Source organism: Chelonia mydas, chromosome 3, assembly GCF_015237465.2.
Source record: "Chelonia mydas isolate rCheMyd1 chromosome 3, rCheMyd1.pri.v2, whole genome shotgun sequence".
In the NCBI taxonomy this organism is placed as follows: Eukaryota; Metazoa; Chordata; order Testudines; family Cheloniidae; genus Chelonia; species Chelonia mydas.
Window position 1 is genome coordinate 136977877 of NC_057851.1, and position 16534 is coordinate 136994410.

Here is a 16534-nt window from a genome sequence, read left to right on the forward strand (position 1 = left end):
TTTTAGCTGTGAAGACAAGGCCCTAGGGCTTGTCTTCATGTACACCGCTACAGCAGTGCAGCTACACCAATGCAGTGGTGTAGTGAAGACACTCCTATGCCGGCGGGAGAGCGTCTCCTGTTGGCGTAGTTAATCCACCTCCCTGAGAGGCGGTAGCTGTGTTGACAGGAAAAGCCCTCCCGTCAACATAGTTCTGTGTACACGGGAAGTTAAGTCAGCATAACTGTGTTGCTCAAGGATGTGGATTTTTCATGCCCCTGAGTGATGTAGTTATGCTAATCTAGGACTGTAGTGTAGACCTGGCCTTAGAGTCAGATGCAGGAGAGGCTATTTAGTAAACAGCCTGCTGTACTATAACTGAGACCACTATTACTGGTTTGGCAGTGGAATCAGTGGACTGGATTTCTTTTGCTCTAGGATGAGGTATTGATATCCATTTAGTTTTTCAAATGGAAAACGAATGACTTGCTTTTATATTGTTGGCGGGTCAGCTGGCCTGAACAGATTGCTGGTGCACCGTGTGTGTTTGCATATATCCACTACCAGGGGGAGGGGGAGAGGCATGGATGGATGTGTGCTAATACTGCCAAGCTTCCAGGTTGAACAGTTGCCTTTTTTAAGCAACGTGCTGGAGAGCAGAGGAGTGGTGCATTGTAGTCTGCTATAAAGCACTTTATTAATTACATAGTAAAGATTTATGAGCTCCCAGCCCCACAGAGCCCATTAATAAACATGTGTCTTCAAAGGGGTATTTTTTAAAGAAAAAATATATCTGTGTTTGAACAATTGAATCCTTGTCTTTGTGTGTTATCGTGGATGAGCAAGCTGTCACCTGCTCTGTGGCATTCATCCTAAAATGCTGCTTTGGATGTACCTCCTTACCCAGCCCATTTAATGTGAAATCAGAGAAACCCCAGAGACTAAATGGAAGGACTAGAGGCGGTAGGAATTCCTGTCAAGATACACCATACCTTAGGTACCCAGGCTAATAAGTAGCCCATTAATCAATGCATATTTTAAATAGATTAGGTTCCATTCAGCGTCACTGCAAACATGCGGGAGTTGTTTCGTTTTATTTCTCCCCAACACATGCCCAAAAGCAAAGATATATCATCCAGAGTCAGTAAAAATGAAAAGCGTTGACCCTCCCCTTATGCCCCCCCCCACACACATACATACCTTGATCCTGTAGTCAGATCTGCACAGATGGCCCCCTGTGTCTGTGCCGAGCTGCATTTACTTCAGTAGGACTCCATGCAGACGTAAGGGTCCACCCACCCGGATCAGGTCTCTCTGGCCTGTGTTTATTTAATGTCTTGATGGAACAAAGACCAGAGAGCCAGATTATTGTGGTAACTCACTGGCAGCCCAGACAGGAATCCTGACTAGGAAAACACAATGAGCTCATATTCGCTTCTGCCACTCTTGTCCACTCTGCCTGTCCACCTAGTGATGGTCACCGGGACACATGGCCTAATGTAAGAGCCCATGTAAACCACCTTTTGGATCATATGATTCCTCTTTCGCACTGGGTCAAATGGGGATGTGTGAGTACTAAAAAGCAAAACCACCCTTCTACTACACACCCCTGTAACATCTTCCCCCTATTTCCAAATAAGGTCCTGATTCTGTCCTCACAGCAATGTGAATCCTGGGTAACTCCACTGAATTCAGTGCAGTTATACCACTATAAGTGCCATTGGAATCAGGCCCTGAATCTCCCATAGGGAGGCATGTCCCATCTCCTATGAGATGAACCCAAATCTGCACCAATTACATAAAAAATTGGTGTTAACAAACACATGCACACTGGAGAAAATACAAACTAAATGCTTTATACAGAGGTGATATTAAATGAGTCACAAGCAGGAGTTCCCACCAGGATGAGTTTTGGTTGCGTTCAGCTGAACCCTTGTAGCACTAAAAATAACACGTAAGCACCGTTAATACGTTTCCCCCTCTGACATGAAAATGGATGTATGCATTAACACACGGGCTTGAAGCAAAACTCATTGGGTGAGGTTCTTTGGTTTGTGCTATACAGGAGGTCAGACTAGATGATCATAATAGTCCCTTCCAGCCTTAAAGTCTATGACTCCATGAATATATAAAATTGCACATGTACTAAGTAGCAAGATACAGCTTTGTTCTCAGATTAAAAAATTCCAATGCGTGATCCTGCAATAGGATGAGAACCTTTTGGGAAGTATCCAACACAGTCTGCTCATAATAGAAGCACGCTGTGCAAGATCAGTCTCCAAATTTGCTACACTTTAGTTTTAAAAACAATTTCATCACTGTGGACTGGTTTGAGTCAGGAGAAAAATTGGTATCACTTGTTACCAAGTGAGGGTGATATTCCTTTAAGCTGAAAGGTTAGTGTTTTGTTATTTTATAACTGATTTCTTTAACCTGAACATGCCAGGCTCTTGACAGAGTAGGTGACATGGTACATTTCTAAATGCATAAGTAAAGCCCTCAGTGTTTTAACAAAATTGGTTATCCCTTTTATACTCTTATGCAAGAATTCTACCACTCTCTGGCCTGGTGCTGTTTAATCTCACGGCTGGTTAACAGCTGGTCTCTCCCTTTGGTTGTCTCTGTGTGGGGCCACTGGACCAAGGTCACTCTTAGCTTTGCAATTTAGTCATGTCACTTCAAACAGTGCCTTTGCTGCATTTGTCTCTTGTCAGGCCACTGCCACATTTACTGTGCCATCTGGTCAGTTCTTGCTGGGTCTGTGTTGTCATCCGTCACATGTCGATTTTACTCTTGATGATGCAGCTTCATCTAGTTAACCTAGCATAGGGGGCTTGGAGACAAAGAGTCTGTCTCTCCCTGACTTGACTTCTCTCTTTCTCTCTCCTTTCTGTTTCAATAACTTTATTGATATGACAAGGGCTACCCGTGTTGCCAAAGTGAATGCAGGATGGCAGGGCAGTTCTGACAGAGTTGATAGCAAATTTCTCCAGTGTCTCTGTTTTACATTACTGTCTGTTTCTGATCTGGTGGTTCAGTCTGCCATACATTTTTAAAGTCTATTTCTACAGTCTCCCATTATGGAGAAATCCTGTAGAAAGTGATATTATTTTGTTTTTGATGATTCTATAGCATTTAATATACAACTGTATCCTTGCCATAAATTTCTATGTGATCTTGCAAACAACCTATAGAAAGGGGGGTCATTTTCCGTTAGATTCTGTGGATTCAATCCTGGCTCCATTGATGTCAATGGCAAAATTCCCTATGGGTTTTTTGATTTTTCCCTAAGGGTCTTTTCTGCAGTTTTCTCTTCTGCAGTCTCCCCCTTCTATCTGTAGCTTTGTCACGCAGGGTAGCAGTACGCATTGGTCTCTAGGTTAACGTGAATGGTTCATGACCAGGCCTCTTCCTCACAGAACTCCCTCACTGTAATTCATTCTCAAGCACTTAAGTCCAAAGCTTCTCTGAGTGCTCATATTGCCTCTTCTGTTGTGCCAATTGGCAGCACCTCGTTCCCTAGAAAGCAAACAACAAAAGTGCTGGGGACCAGTTAAAAACACCTTTAAAATAGTTTTGTGTGTCTTTGCAAGCAGCAGGCTGGGGAGAACCACTGTAGCCCTTCATTTCCAGTCATAGGAAGCCACAGAAAACTGCTTGGGGACTGGACAGCCAGTAAACTATTTATTAGTCTCATTTGTCTCACACCTCTTCCAGTACCTGTCAGGGATTCAGCCCCTTTTCTCAGTTGAGGCCGTGTTGATGTTGCTTTACCATACTGTGATGCTAACAGAGGGTATGAAAAATACGAAGGAAACAGATATCTAACGGTTAGAGTAGGGGACTGGGAGTCAGGAGATCTGGATTCTATTCCTCACTCAGTCCTCCTGATTTTTTCAGGCCCTATTTAAACTACACGGTTACACAAGTTGTGGCCAAGTCATATTACTACATAGTTTATTTCTTGCCTATGCAGGCGGAACATAACATGGACTAATCATGCAATAAGTAAATAACTCCACCAGCAGCAGGAATTCTGGGAGCACTAGAGAGATTCACTTTAACCACCACTTGTCTAACCCTACCCAGAGCACGCCTAGATGACACGGTGGTTAAAAAAGCATCAGCCTGTCTAAACCAGTGCTTTCACTGTTCTTGTCACTACCAGAGCTACACTAATATAAACGGTAACATAGACATAACCTTGTAGCCTGGTCCAAAGCCCATTGAAATAATTGCCATGACCTCCACTGACTTTGGTACATAGGCAGGCCCCCTGCAGTTTGGTTTTCTTATTTGTACTGTGTTTATTAATAAACCCTTAATAATGAGAGCAAGTAAAAATGCTAATTATTTTTCATGGGGAAAATCTGAAATATATTTTTTTCTATATTTAATGGGAAAATATTGGGGGGGGAGGTAATGAAAAAACTGATGGTTTTTTTCAGTTTAAAAAAAAATGGATTTTGCTAAAAAATATCTGGGTTTTGAAAACCAAAACCAGATTTTACTCCCTGAAAACTGAAACAAAAGCCAAACGTTTTTACTAAAAACTGAAAATTTGGAGAGAAAAGTTTTTGATTTTTGACCAAAAAAAAGGAAAATTTTGACCAAAATAAAATTTCCCACAAACTTTTTCATTTCTGTTTTTCATTAAAAAATGTTTAGCTAAATTTCCATAGGAAAGGCACAGTGTAAATATTAATACTGACTTACCAGTAGTGTATCTTGCACAAACTCACTGGTTTTGGGTTACAGCTTGTGTACAATCTGCCAGTGTTCCATTGACACTTGCATACACACGAGTAGATAAGCTAAGTGGAGTTTCACCTTTACCGTGTAGGTGCATGTGAAATGTGATCTGTAAGAGGATGCATGGAATGAGACAAAGATCTGAAGGCTCCCTGCATGCTTGCATACTATATGAAAAGGAGAATACAAGTCTGTGGCATTGGCGGTTCAAGATTGTGCACCACAGGAGCCCTTGCCTCATTGAGCAGAGTCTTTCCATTGACTTCTATAGGGTTTGGATCAGGCCCATGATGTGCAGAGCAGAAGGTTCGTCTGCTGTCTAGCAAATAGTTCCATATTATGGAATCACTGTATTTTATCCTTTTCCTTTTCAAAACACCTAGAAAATTCCATACAGAAAGTATATGAAAAAAGCACTAGAGTTGCAAAGTGAAGCTCTTTATTACTAGAAATACCAAAGTTAAGTTTGCACACACAAGCTTAACTCTGCCCCCTTTTGTGTCTGCATTGTGATACACCTTTTTAATTACAGGATAACGCACTGTTTTTTCAGCATGACACCCTGTACCAGGGTTTGCCGGTATAGCTATACCTGCAAAATCCTCTACTGTGGATGCAGCTTCTACCAACAAAAGAGTGTTTTTGCTGATACTGTATAGCTCATACCAGTTCATCAAACACCATGAGCTATCACAGCAAAAGGCCTTTTTTTTACTTGTGTAACTGCTTCTACAATGGGGCTTGCTAGCATACCTATGTCAGTTAATTGTGTGTGTGATATATATATATATATATATATAAGCGACACAGCTATGTCAGCAAAAATGTTAAGTGGAGACCAGGCCTGAATGTGTGGATTGGATGGTGAATGAGGAAAGGATGTATAGTGATTGAGGCAGACAGCTGGAGGGGATTGATTGGAGTACAATGAATGAGATGGGGTGGGGGGTGCAAATTGAGCAATAAGGGGAAAAAACCCACAACACATTTGGAACAAAGGAACTGCCATGCTGGATCAGATTCATGGTCCATCTAGTCCACTATCCTGTCTCTGACAGGGGCCAGCGCCAGCTGCTACAAAGGGAGGTACTAGAAACCCTGAAGTGGGCAGTTATGGAATCATTTGCCCCTTGTTTAAAAGTTTGCTCATGCCCAGAAGCCTGAGGGTTTATATTTAGAGCAGCTGCCTCATTCTCCAGGTATCCTGAAGAGAACACAGTTAGTGAACATATAATTAAAAACTGCTTTGAAATACAGGGGGCAGAAACAAGGTTGCACAGGCAACCTTAATTTGGACGTTTCTAGTCATCTGTGTGCTTCATTTTAAAACTGCCTGGACATAGTTTTTGTATGGAAGAGTATTTTAAATTGGAACCATCTAGGGTCCAGGATGGCTGTTTCCAATTTAGAAGCTCTGTAGATTAGCCACAGGTTTTTCACAGGGAAGGTGAATGGTGGGAGAAATGATTCACCAGTGTTTAAAAGTATTCTTTTCAAACCTGCAGCCCCCTAAATCAGTGGGACAAGACATGCTTGTTTGCCTATTTTTCTGCTGGTGTGCAAACATTAGTGGAAAATCAGATCTAATTCTGTATTTGCAAATGCAAATACTGGAAGGTCAAGAGATTTTTAGCTTTTACCCAAACACCACCTTGCCAGTAGTTTACTAGATATTTACATTGAACTTAAAATGAATGCAGTTTTTGAGATTCCTCTAAATGATTTTATCTTGGTTTTAAAATAAAATCTGTGCACGATTATGCTGTATCCTTCCCCTGCTGGCACCAGGTTGAGTCTTTGCAGCCAAGAGAGCCAGTGTATGATTTCATTCAGGCTGCTTCTCTCCCCTCCCCCACAACCTCTCCTGGAAGAACACTACAGTAGCTGTCAGCTAGAAAATAAACCAACCATGTTTCCCTCTCCCCTCACCCCCCATCTGTCTCTTTTACTGTATTAAGCCAGGAAGAAAAATATAGCTGATTCCTTTTTCTCTGCCTGTGTAAGTCTCTCTCTCTCTGTTTCCCATCACCCTATACACACACCTTTCTTGCTTTCTTTCGTCATTAGGTTAGCACCATATTTACTGCAATTAGTAGTACAGTAGAAGCTTTCCACACTGCATCAGCTTTGTCTCTACTGGCCTTTTTTCTAAAACTCTTCAACCGTTGCACTGCCCTCCCCGGCAGTGGTGCCACGAACAGAAACCATATGCAGGGAACTGCTGGTATTTGAACCACTATGGCCTCTCACCATGCAGTTCTGATCATTACTATGTCATTCCTACCACTGCTGCAATGGTGCAAGTGCCCCAGTGAGAGAGTTTCTGGAAAAATTCTAGCATAGAAACTCTGGTGGTGAAAACCAAGTCAGAGCACAATTGGTGTAGGTGTAGTTCTACGCTTGTTCCTTTTCAAAGGCACAGATGATAGTTGGGCACCTAGCTCCCCTTGACTTTTCATGGAAGTTGGCACAAAGGACAGGTTGGCAGCCATTTGAAATTGTCCCCCAAAGTGATTTAGATTCCCTAATGGGGGCAGGCTAGCATGGGCTGGCTAGCATTGTTCCCAGAAAAAAAAATCAATCCACGCTAGTCAAAGGAACCCCTGGTAAAACCATAGTAGAACATGTCAGGCCAGTTTCACCAGCAGACTCCAACCCTGCTGCAGAAATTTCTGCATGTCAGTAAATGTATGCACATGAGTAAAGCATGCACAGAGGTGTTTGCAAACTGGGGCCATCCTGTGTACAGGGTCTTAGTGACTTGGTGCTCTATGTTCAGAGTTAAGAAAACCCAAACCTTCATGTCTTCAGGTTCTCTCTCACTGTTTTTTTTTTATTTTTTTTTAATTTATTTTTATTTATTTATTTTATTTATATTTTATTTATATTACGTGTGTGTAGAGGTCTCTTTTGGAGGAGGAGCAGAAATGAGAGGAATTAACTGTGCTAACATAACTTGACAATTCATGCACTCTTTAGGGTCTCAGAGACGAAGACTTATCCCGGCTTTGTCACTTGATACAACCTCCCCAGTAAGAAAACCTGCCAACAGCCCAGGGGTCCGTTGGGTAGATGGTCCACTGCGAAGTGCACAGAGGGGGATGGGTGAACCCTTTGAGATCAAAGTCTATGAGATAGACGATGTGGAGAGACTCCAACGGCGACGAGGAGGGGACAGCAAGGTGAGTGCACCTCCAAGGACTGATTCCTATTTCGATCCTAAAGGCCTGATTCTGAAAGGTGATGAGCAGCTTCTGGGATCTGCTCAACATCTCACAGGATTAGGTTCCAAATCAAAACTCGAAGCTCATAGATGAGCAGCTGCAAACCAAGCTGGCTTTCTTTTATCAGAAACTTCCAGAAACTCACATGCTCAATGATCCTCATCTTGATTGACCTCTGTGCCCTGCCACCATCTGTTTGGGAGAGTGAGTGATTGTGCTTTTGCTCATTGTGGCTCTTAGGTGCGGAATTTTCTCTCCCTCGACATCCTCCCAAGCTCATCCCTCTCATCTTCTAAAAAGCATCTGGAAAGTCTAAGAGTCAGATTCTCAACTGGTGTAACTTGGTGAAGCACCTTTGAAGTCGATGGAGCTACACTTACACCAGCTATGGAGTTTTCCATGATAATCTCTCTTGACCTTTGTCGACGACCCTCCCCACCCTTTTTTAATCATGTCACATTATTTGGCTTTTGTTTGTTTTATCGTTGTTTCATAATGATTTAGATTGTACGTTATTTTAAATTGTTGTTCAGCACCCTAAATATCTGATGCTTTCAAAATACAAGTATTAATGATAATGAATTAAGAGTTGGTCAAAAATGCAAATATGTTCACAAAACTGTTTCCTTTTTTGTTGAACGTTTTTGAAATTTGATTTTTATCAGCTCTTATTTACTATAGAATTGTAATATTGTATCTATTACTTACATAGCACGTAGTGGGAGATGGATTTCCTACTCTGAGGAGTTTAACTATTTGGTCAAATCCTGATGTCCTTACTTAAAAACAACCAACCAACCTTCTAGGGAAATGAATTGTAGCAACTTTTTTGCTTGAATTAATTTGGATTTCAAGATGTTGCCCATTATTGATAAATTATTATAGCTGCTATTAGCTTTTGCTGCTCTACCTGTATATCCTAGCCTCGCTTGTGAAGAGCAAACACCAAACCAACCAAACAAAAAATAAAACCACCTATTATTCTGGCCAGTGATTTTACCTGCTTCCATGTTAAGTGGTTTATAGTTATTATTGACTGGAAAACTGACTGAATCCAGGATGGATTTTTCTTACCCTTTTCACCTATTCTTTCCCTTCTCCTTTTTCCTGGTTGGCAGGAGCTGATATGCTTCAATGCCAAGCTGAAAATCCTGGAGCACCGCCAGCAGAGGATTGCTGAGGTCAGGGCCAAGTACGAGTGGTTAATGAGGGAACTGGAGGTGACCAAACAGTACCTGATGCTGGATCCTAATAAATGGCTTAGTGAATGTAAGGACTTCGTTTTAATTGCCTGTATTCATAAGTGCCCTCGGTTTATTTCATTGAGGGGAGGCAGAAAGATTGACTGATGCTGAGGCTGCGATGTAAGCTAGTATATTTGTAAACTAAATTGAACTGATGTGACCTAGGGGCTGGAGTGAGACTGTATTTCTAGAACTGTTCCCCACATAATTCCTATTAAATGTTGACAACAGAGCTGAAAACAATCCTATTCGCCCAGGAGCCGAATACTGGAATGGTTCACCATTGTAATGGTGAATATTGCCCTTGCCATTGCCAGATTAACGCTCATGTGTCTCAGTCCACAGCTCCAGAAAATTAGATTTTTAAATTTCTTTATTTTTTAATTTTTGGCCTCACACATTATACACTCAGATATATGTCTATGTATAATAAATCTACTATCCTTCTGCCAAATAACACTATGAAGCAAATTTGTCTTTTGACTCTAATGGAATTGCATCCAGGATTAATTTGGCCTATTATTTATAGCTAGAAATTGCTAAAGTTCATAGAATTTCGTCTTAAAAGGAATTCACTATCCTAGCCTCAAACCAAGGAGGACTTAAATAAATAAAAATAAAAGCCTAGAAGAAAAAGATTAAAAGAATTGCAATGAACATGCAAAAATCCATACTTGCACGCAGATGAGTGACAATCAGGTTTGGTCTACACTTAAAACATACCAGAATAGCTGTTTCAGTTAGGTGTGTGAAAAAGCAGACACCCCCCCCCCCCACCCACCCCCGGTGCCACACAATGCTGACAAAACCCCCAGTGTAGACGCGGCTCTGCTGATAGAAGAGGGCTTCTGTCAAAGTGTCTGACATCATTAGGGGAGACGGTGTTCCTGCACCAGCAGAAAAATTCCTTTTGTTGGCATATGCTGCATGTACAGTAGGTAGTGAGGCTGACAAAGGTATGTGAACTTAGGCTTTGTAGTGTAGACATAGCTTCAGACACTCTAGGGGGATGTGTGTGTGTGTCTATATCTCTTTTAAAAAATGAATCCAGTTTTATTTGGGGTAGTTGCTACTTGTAATTGTTACAAGCCAATGGGACTTTTGTTGCAGCAGTTGCTTTTGAAAAGTTCTAATTTTCCCTTTGATAAGTGCAGCAGATAACACTACCACAGAATTTGCAGTGTTTGGTACACTTGACAGGGGGAGTCTCGTGACAGTTGCAAAAATGTAATCTAATTACCAAGGGCATACGCACAGTTTTAAAGGTGACCACTGGAAGTTTGCACAGATCAACATTCACTTAGTCATTTGCTCCGTTGCTTCCATTTCCCATTGGAGAAACAAGGCAATCCTCAAGCATTGTACAGACTCCAGACTTTAGGAGTGAAGTTTAGGTGATGTAGATTAGCCAGATTCCCTCAGATCTACCCTCACCCAGACTACTGCTGTGCAAGGGAATCCAAGCTCTCTTAATATATGTGCTTAGGAGCCATAAAATGTTGCAAGTTAAGTTAGCCCACAACCTACTTTAACATACGCTTTCCAACATGTAAGACTCACTTACCAATGGGGAAAACAGGTGTAACCAGGTCTAGGGGATTCAAAGCATAAGAAAGTGTAAGGCTCCAAATTCAGCGAAGCACTTAAGCACGTGCCTAAGTCTCTAAATCTATCCCTATTCAGCAAAGCACTTAAGAAAGTCAATGGGACTTAAGCACATGTGCTGAATGGGGATGGACTGAAGCAGGGCCTGAGTATAAGGGGGACTAAATCAAGGTAAATGGATCTAACTTACCCTACACATCACTTCTGAATTTGGTTCCATAGGGTTCCACCTGCATATTTCATACAGAACCAAGTTAACATGGAAAGTGAAACACACACATTCATGCCTCATACCAATCAATGGAAAGTACTTACCGTGAGCACTGTGGTTGTTATAGAGTATTTGGGGGTGGTTTTCTGGGGGAGAGCATATGGCTCTGTGAAGATGTGGTACGACGACAGTAATCAGTGATTCTGGAGCAGATGGGAGAGCATGACACTAGATGAAGAAACTGCTGTTAATATTTAATATGCTACTGTACTATTTTCACGCTCATTGAATATGAAATGCAGCTTTAAATGAAAATGCAAACCTAGAGTGGATAATGTATATAACAGGGGTGGGCTCAAAGGCTTGGGTCAGGCCCATCTGTCCCAGTAATGTGTGCTGGGTTTTGTCCACTGTCCTCACTACCTTATTTCCTTTCTCACAGTTGACCTGGAGCAGGTATTTGAGTTGGATTCCCTGGAGTATTTGGAGGCCCTGGAGTGCGTGACTGAGCGTCTGGAAAACCGCGTCAACTTCTGCAAGGCCCACCTCATGATGATCACCTGCTTTGACATCACTTCCAGACGTCGATAAACGACCAACCTCAAGAAAATTTCAAACTACTACCCCCCCTTCCTGCTCCTTTTAAACAGCACCCCAAAGACAACAGAATGAGGATGAAGGTTGGTGTCAAGTTTTGACTGTGTGAGAGAGAAGAGATTTTCTTTATAACACCGAAGAATAGCATAAAAAAAACAAATATGTGATGAACGCAACAACACTGAGACGTAAGGATGCCAATTTCCCTAGCCTGAAAGAGCACTTTTAAGGACATGTTTGTAAATAAGAACTGCTGGCAGAAGTGACTTCTTCCCCTGTGTTAGCTGAGAGAGGGGAAGGGGTGGTTGTAGGATGGACTGCTGTTGAGAGCTTCATAAAAAAAATATTACAGAGAAAGACTATTTAAGTGCCTTGCAAATCTTTATTATCCAAACATTTATGTTCATACTTTCTTGTGTACATATGGTGCTAGTCAAAGGAAACAAAATCAAACATTTTTGAAATGTATTTACAGCTTGTTTTTTCTCTTGGTGTTTTCTCCTATTTCAGACTTGCTGTTTCTAAGTAACTTGTGTTTGTAGAGATATTTCCTAATCAGTACAGCATATGAATAAATGTTAACTGTCTTTTATCGTTACCGGAGTAAGGCCACTCAAAGAGAACATTACCTCTCCCAGATGGTTCGAAAACTGTTTCTGGCAGTGAGTGAGGTTAGATTGCACCCTCTTTGCTCTTAAAGTGTTTTATCTGTTAAAGAACATTGTGAATATTACTGTTGGTAGAGTTTTACATGGTACCATGGAAGAGGAGAAAGAAAACTATTGCAAAATAACTACTGCAATATGTGTTTCATTTGATGTAACTCTACCATTTGTTCTCCTTTTTGATATACTCTTAGCCTTGTCCTGGTGATGCCAGAGTTATGGCTGACAAGACACCTTCCTCTCAAACCCCTATTTTCAGGTACTAATAACTTTCTGGAAAATTACCCTTTAAACTGAGGTTCTCATGCTTACCAGTCCAAAACTGAATGATTTTTGGGGGGGTGTGTGTGAAATATCTGGTGACATTTAATTTGATCATTTCTTGAGTTATTCCATTTTTAAAACATTTTTCATCTGCTTTTTTTCTGTGATGGATCATTCCACAGTCATGGCTATAACTGAGGGGCACTTGCTCGGCTCAGTTGTAATTGCTCAAGAAATAAACACACCTTATAAATGAGTGGACACATCATTTTGGGCATGGAGCGTATGTCACTTTCCATACCAGATTAAGTGCCAAATCTTAGTCCCACTAATGCCAATGGGTCCAGCTCTGCATGTGCGAAGAAATGCTGTTGTATTTATTTCAGTGCATATATGAGCACTTCCATTTTATAACACACTGAATTATTTGGCACAGGTTTTTTTGTTTATTGAAATAAGCACACACCTGGACAACCCTCGGCTTATGTAGTCAGTGGAGTTATCTGGGAGAAAATAAGGGCAGAATTTAACCTATATTCCAATATGCCTCTAATCACTGGTTTAGAAACTCAATCACATTCTATATGTAATACCTCCTTTATTAGCTATGGGCCTCTTAATGTCCCATTAATGTCCATGGTGAAGTGCCCATTGACTTCAGTGGTGCAGGTTTGGATGTTGATTCTGCAGTGAACTCCATGCAAGGGGACCTTTGCACAGAACCCCGCCTACATAAAGCTCTTTCCAGGATCAGGGCCTTAAGCTGAAAGCTCCTTGGGACTCAGGATGTCTTACTTTGTGGGCCTGATGCTTCCTGGACACATACAGGACACGTACAACATCAAGCCCTTTGTTTGTAATACATCAAGCAAACTGATGGCACTAAGCAAAGGATTAATAAATAACAGAAAACTCTACACATGCGCATGGAACAATTACTGTGGATTTCATAAACTGGAGATTCCTAACGTGTGTGCATATGAAATCCCAGCTATTCTGTTGTATTACTCTAGCGTTATGCACTTGCGTAAACTCTGTTCATCAAACACAGAGCAGGGAGTGGCTGGGAAGCATAATTATTCCTCAGTTGAAAACCAGTTGCATAATGTTGGTATCTTGTGTGTGTAGACAATGGTGTTAGGGAGCTACAGACAGATTATAAATGGAAAGCAGTATGTTAAAAGCTAGCAAATACTGGATGCAAACAAAGTGATAGGCTGGCAAATAGTAAACACAGAGAACATGTTAATACCTGACATCTGACTTGGTAAGTAGACTGCATTGTCCTTCTGGCCCCAAACTTTCACATATTATCTGCAAAATGTGACCACTTGTATGGATTTAAGCTTCTGTACATCATTTTTCATCACCTGGGTGTGCACAATGTCAGCTACATAGTACAGTCCCTGTTACCTGCAATATTTAGGCTCAGTGATCATGAAAGTTACTGTCTTGAATGCTATGACCATATGTTTAGCAGTGTTACAGCTGTAGATTCTAAGACATTACAAAGAAGTCTCCCATTTGTCTAACATGTTTGCAGTATTGCTGTAGCCATGTAGGATATGAGAGAGACAAGAGCGTTGAGGTAGTGTCCTTTATTGGACCAAGTTCTGTTGGTGAAAGAGATGAGCTTTTGGGCTCCACAGAACTCTTTTTCAGGTCTGAGTTTCCAGCTCTGAAGAAGAGCTCTGTGGAGCTTGAACGGTATCGCTAGCAATCCTTTTAAATGATATATTATTTACTAGCTTAACTTTGTTAGTCACAATAGGCTAAATTCATCCTTTATGTAGCTCCAATGAAGTCAATGCAGTTACATCAAGGAAGAATTTGGCCTATTGTAGTATTTATTTGCTGTGTAATCACAGTGCTTACAAACATTTTACTTATGGGACAAAGACTTAGTTAATGAGGATGAACAATTCTACCACACATCAGTATTGTATGCTAAAATATATAGTCATTTCTTTGTAGCATATATGGACCTCCTTCAAGATCTACTACTGTACTTTTGAGAATTAATGCATAAAGGGGAATGAAAATCTGCCACATGTTTACATCTGAAGCTGCAGAATTTCTGCCTGGGTGAAAATAGCTTTTTATTTGCCTCTATTTTTATATTTCAGATATCATTCTAAGACACAAAATGGATCATTCAGAAATATTTATTACCTTATTACTGGAAGACCCAAAAATTCTACAAGCCGCACCCTGGCAATCCCACACTTTTTAGCAAGTGCCAACATAAATGCTATTCTTACTTTCTACTGTCCTTTTAAAATCAAGGTATCTTACTTCTCCATGTGCAACTTAATAGAATGCCAGGATTTGCATACTGGAACATCTTTTCAAATGAATGGAATGACAGGATGTGAGAAGCACATCCAGGCAACTAGCAGTTGAATGTAGCAACGTTGGCTGTAATTAGGTTTCAAAGTGAACATTCCGTTAACATGAATGGGAGGTGGTCACAGTTCTCTAATTTCAGGTTTCAAAGTGAGGACTGAAAAAGACATCAAGGTACTGGCTTGCATTGCCATGGCTGTCCCTGGCACTGTAAGGACAAGGCATTTTGGCTCTAATTCTGAACTCGCTTACCCACACAAACATAAATAAAGAGGTAGTGGAGGTATACGAGTTTAAGATCAGACCAGGGCTTTTCTTAAATCAAAACCAGACCTGAAAACCCTTGACTTAGGGGGAGTTTGAATCTGATCTGAATGTGGACAGCTCAGCTGGTCCCCTATGTTCTATAATAATGGCCACATTAAAAACCGAGATCCAAGTGGGAGAGGACTTTGTGGAAGGCTGGAGTGATCACTTTAGATACTGGAGAGCACAGCAAAGGTTATGGAAAACCCGGTATTTTTGAATAATTCATTCAGTTGTAAGCAGTGTTCCCACTAATTTTTTCCATCCATGTGCATCACCAGTAGAAACCAAAAACCTAATAGAAAATATATTTTTAAAAAGTTACCGTAGGATAATTTCTCCAAGCAGGACAGGTTAGGAATTTTAGAAATCACTCCTCGAAGAATTAAATTTAACCATGAGAGAAATAAAAATTATGAAATGCACAGACCAGTCAAAAAACTAAAATAACACACTTTGAAAGAAGTATCACGAAGTACCAACGACAATAAAACAAGTATGTGTGAGAGACAGAGTGTGTGTGTGTGAGAGAGAGAGCGAGAGACGCGCATTGCCCCTTTAAGTAGACTGGGCACGTTCAGACACAGCAGCAGCTGGCCTCAAGCTCCGTCCTGAGCCCTGTGGTGTGCCCCGCTCTGTGGAGATGGGGTACAAGGGCAGGGGAGGGGGAGGGGGCCATTTGGACATCAGCACTTCCTGACCCCCTCCCCTCTCAAGCAGGAGGCTCCCGGGAGCAGCATGGGAATGGCAGGAGGGACACCTGAAGTGTACAGCACTTGATAGCCTGCTGGGGGGCTGCCCAGCTGCGCAGCTTAGAGAGAACTTAGACTGTAAGCAAGGATTACGTGGAGGAAATGTAAGCGAAAACTGATACTGGTCCTGTCCTTTCCTAAAGCAATACTGTACGGTTATAATGGGCCTGAGTCACCTCTCATCTACAGAGCCATAACAGAAGAGCAACTCCATTAAAGTCACTAGAGTTACAGCTGTGTGAAAACTGGTTGAGGAAAAGGAGAATAAGTCTCCTTGTAGCTTCTTCAAGTGCCCGCTGACTTACTGCACGGCCAGTCGTAGAAATGGAGAGGAGTCTTCTTTTCTTTCCTCTCCTTGTGTGACACAGCTTGATCCTCTGAGGCCTCTATGGCCTAGAACAGAGGTGGGCAAACTATAGCCCACGGGACCGTCCCGCCCAGGGAGGCTAGCCCCGGGCTGTCCCCCCTCCAGCACTCTGGGCTGCACAGCTGCCAGTCCTGGTACTCTGAGCAGCATGGTAAGGGGGTGGAGGGGTTGGATAAGGGGTAGGAGGTCCTGGGCGGCAGTCAGGGGACAGGGAGCAATTGG

At 41.7% G+C, this 16534-nt stretch overlaps 1 protein-coding gene across 6 annotated transcripts in view; it reads left to right on the top strand.

Moving 5' to 3' along the window:
- The window catches only part of KIF26B (kinesin family member 26B), a 404391-nt gene extending 388206 nt beyond the window's left edge, over positions 1-16185 (top strand). For 5 of the 6 annotated variants that reach the window (XM_037895351.2, XM_043543373.1, XM_043543372.1 and 2 more), the window contains 3 exons: positions 7711-7913; positions 9074-9224; positions 11458-16185. In XM_037895351.2, coding sequence (XP_037751279.1) covers positions 7711-7913; positions 9074-9224; positions 11458-11606 — 503 coding nt within the window. In that variant the 3' untranslated portion in view covers positions 11607-16185. The remainder of the gene's footprint in view (positions 1-7710; positions 7914-9073; positions 9225-11457) is intronic. The other variant, XM_043543371.1, reaches the window with a different exon arrangement.
- Positions 16186-16534: the final 349 nt, after the last annotated feature.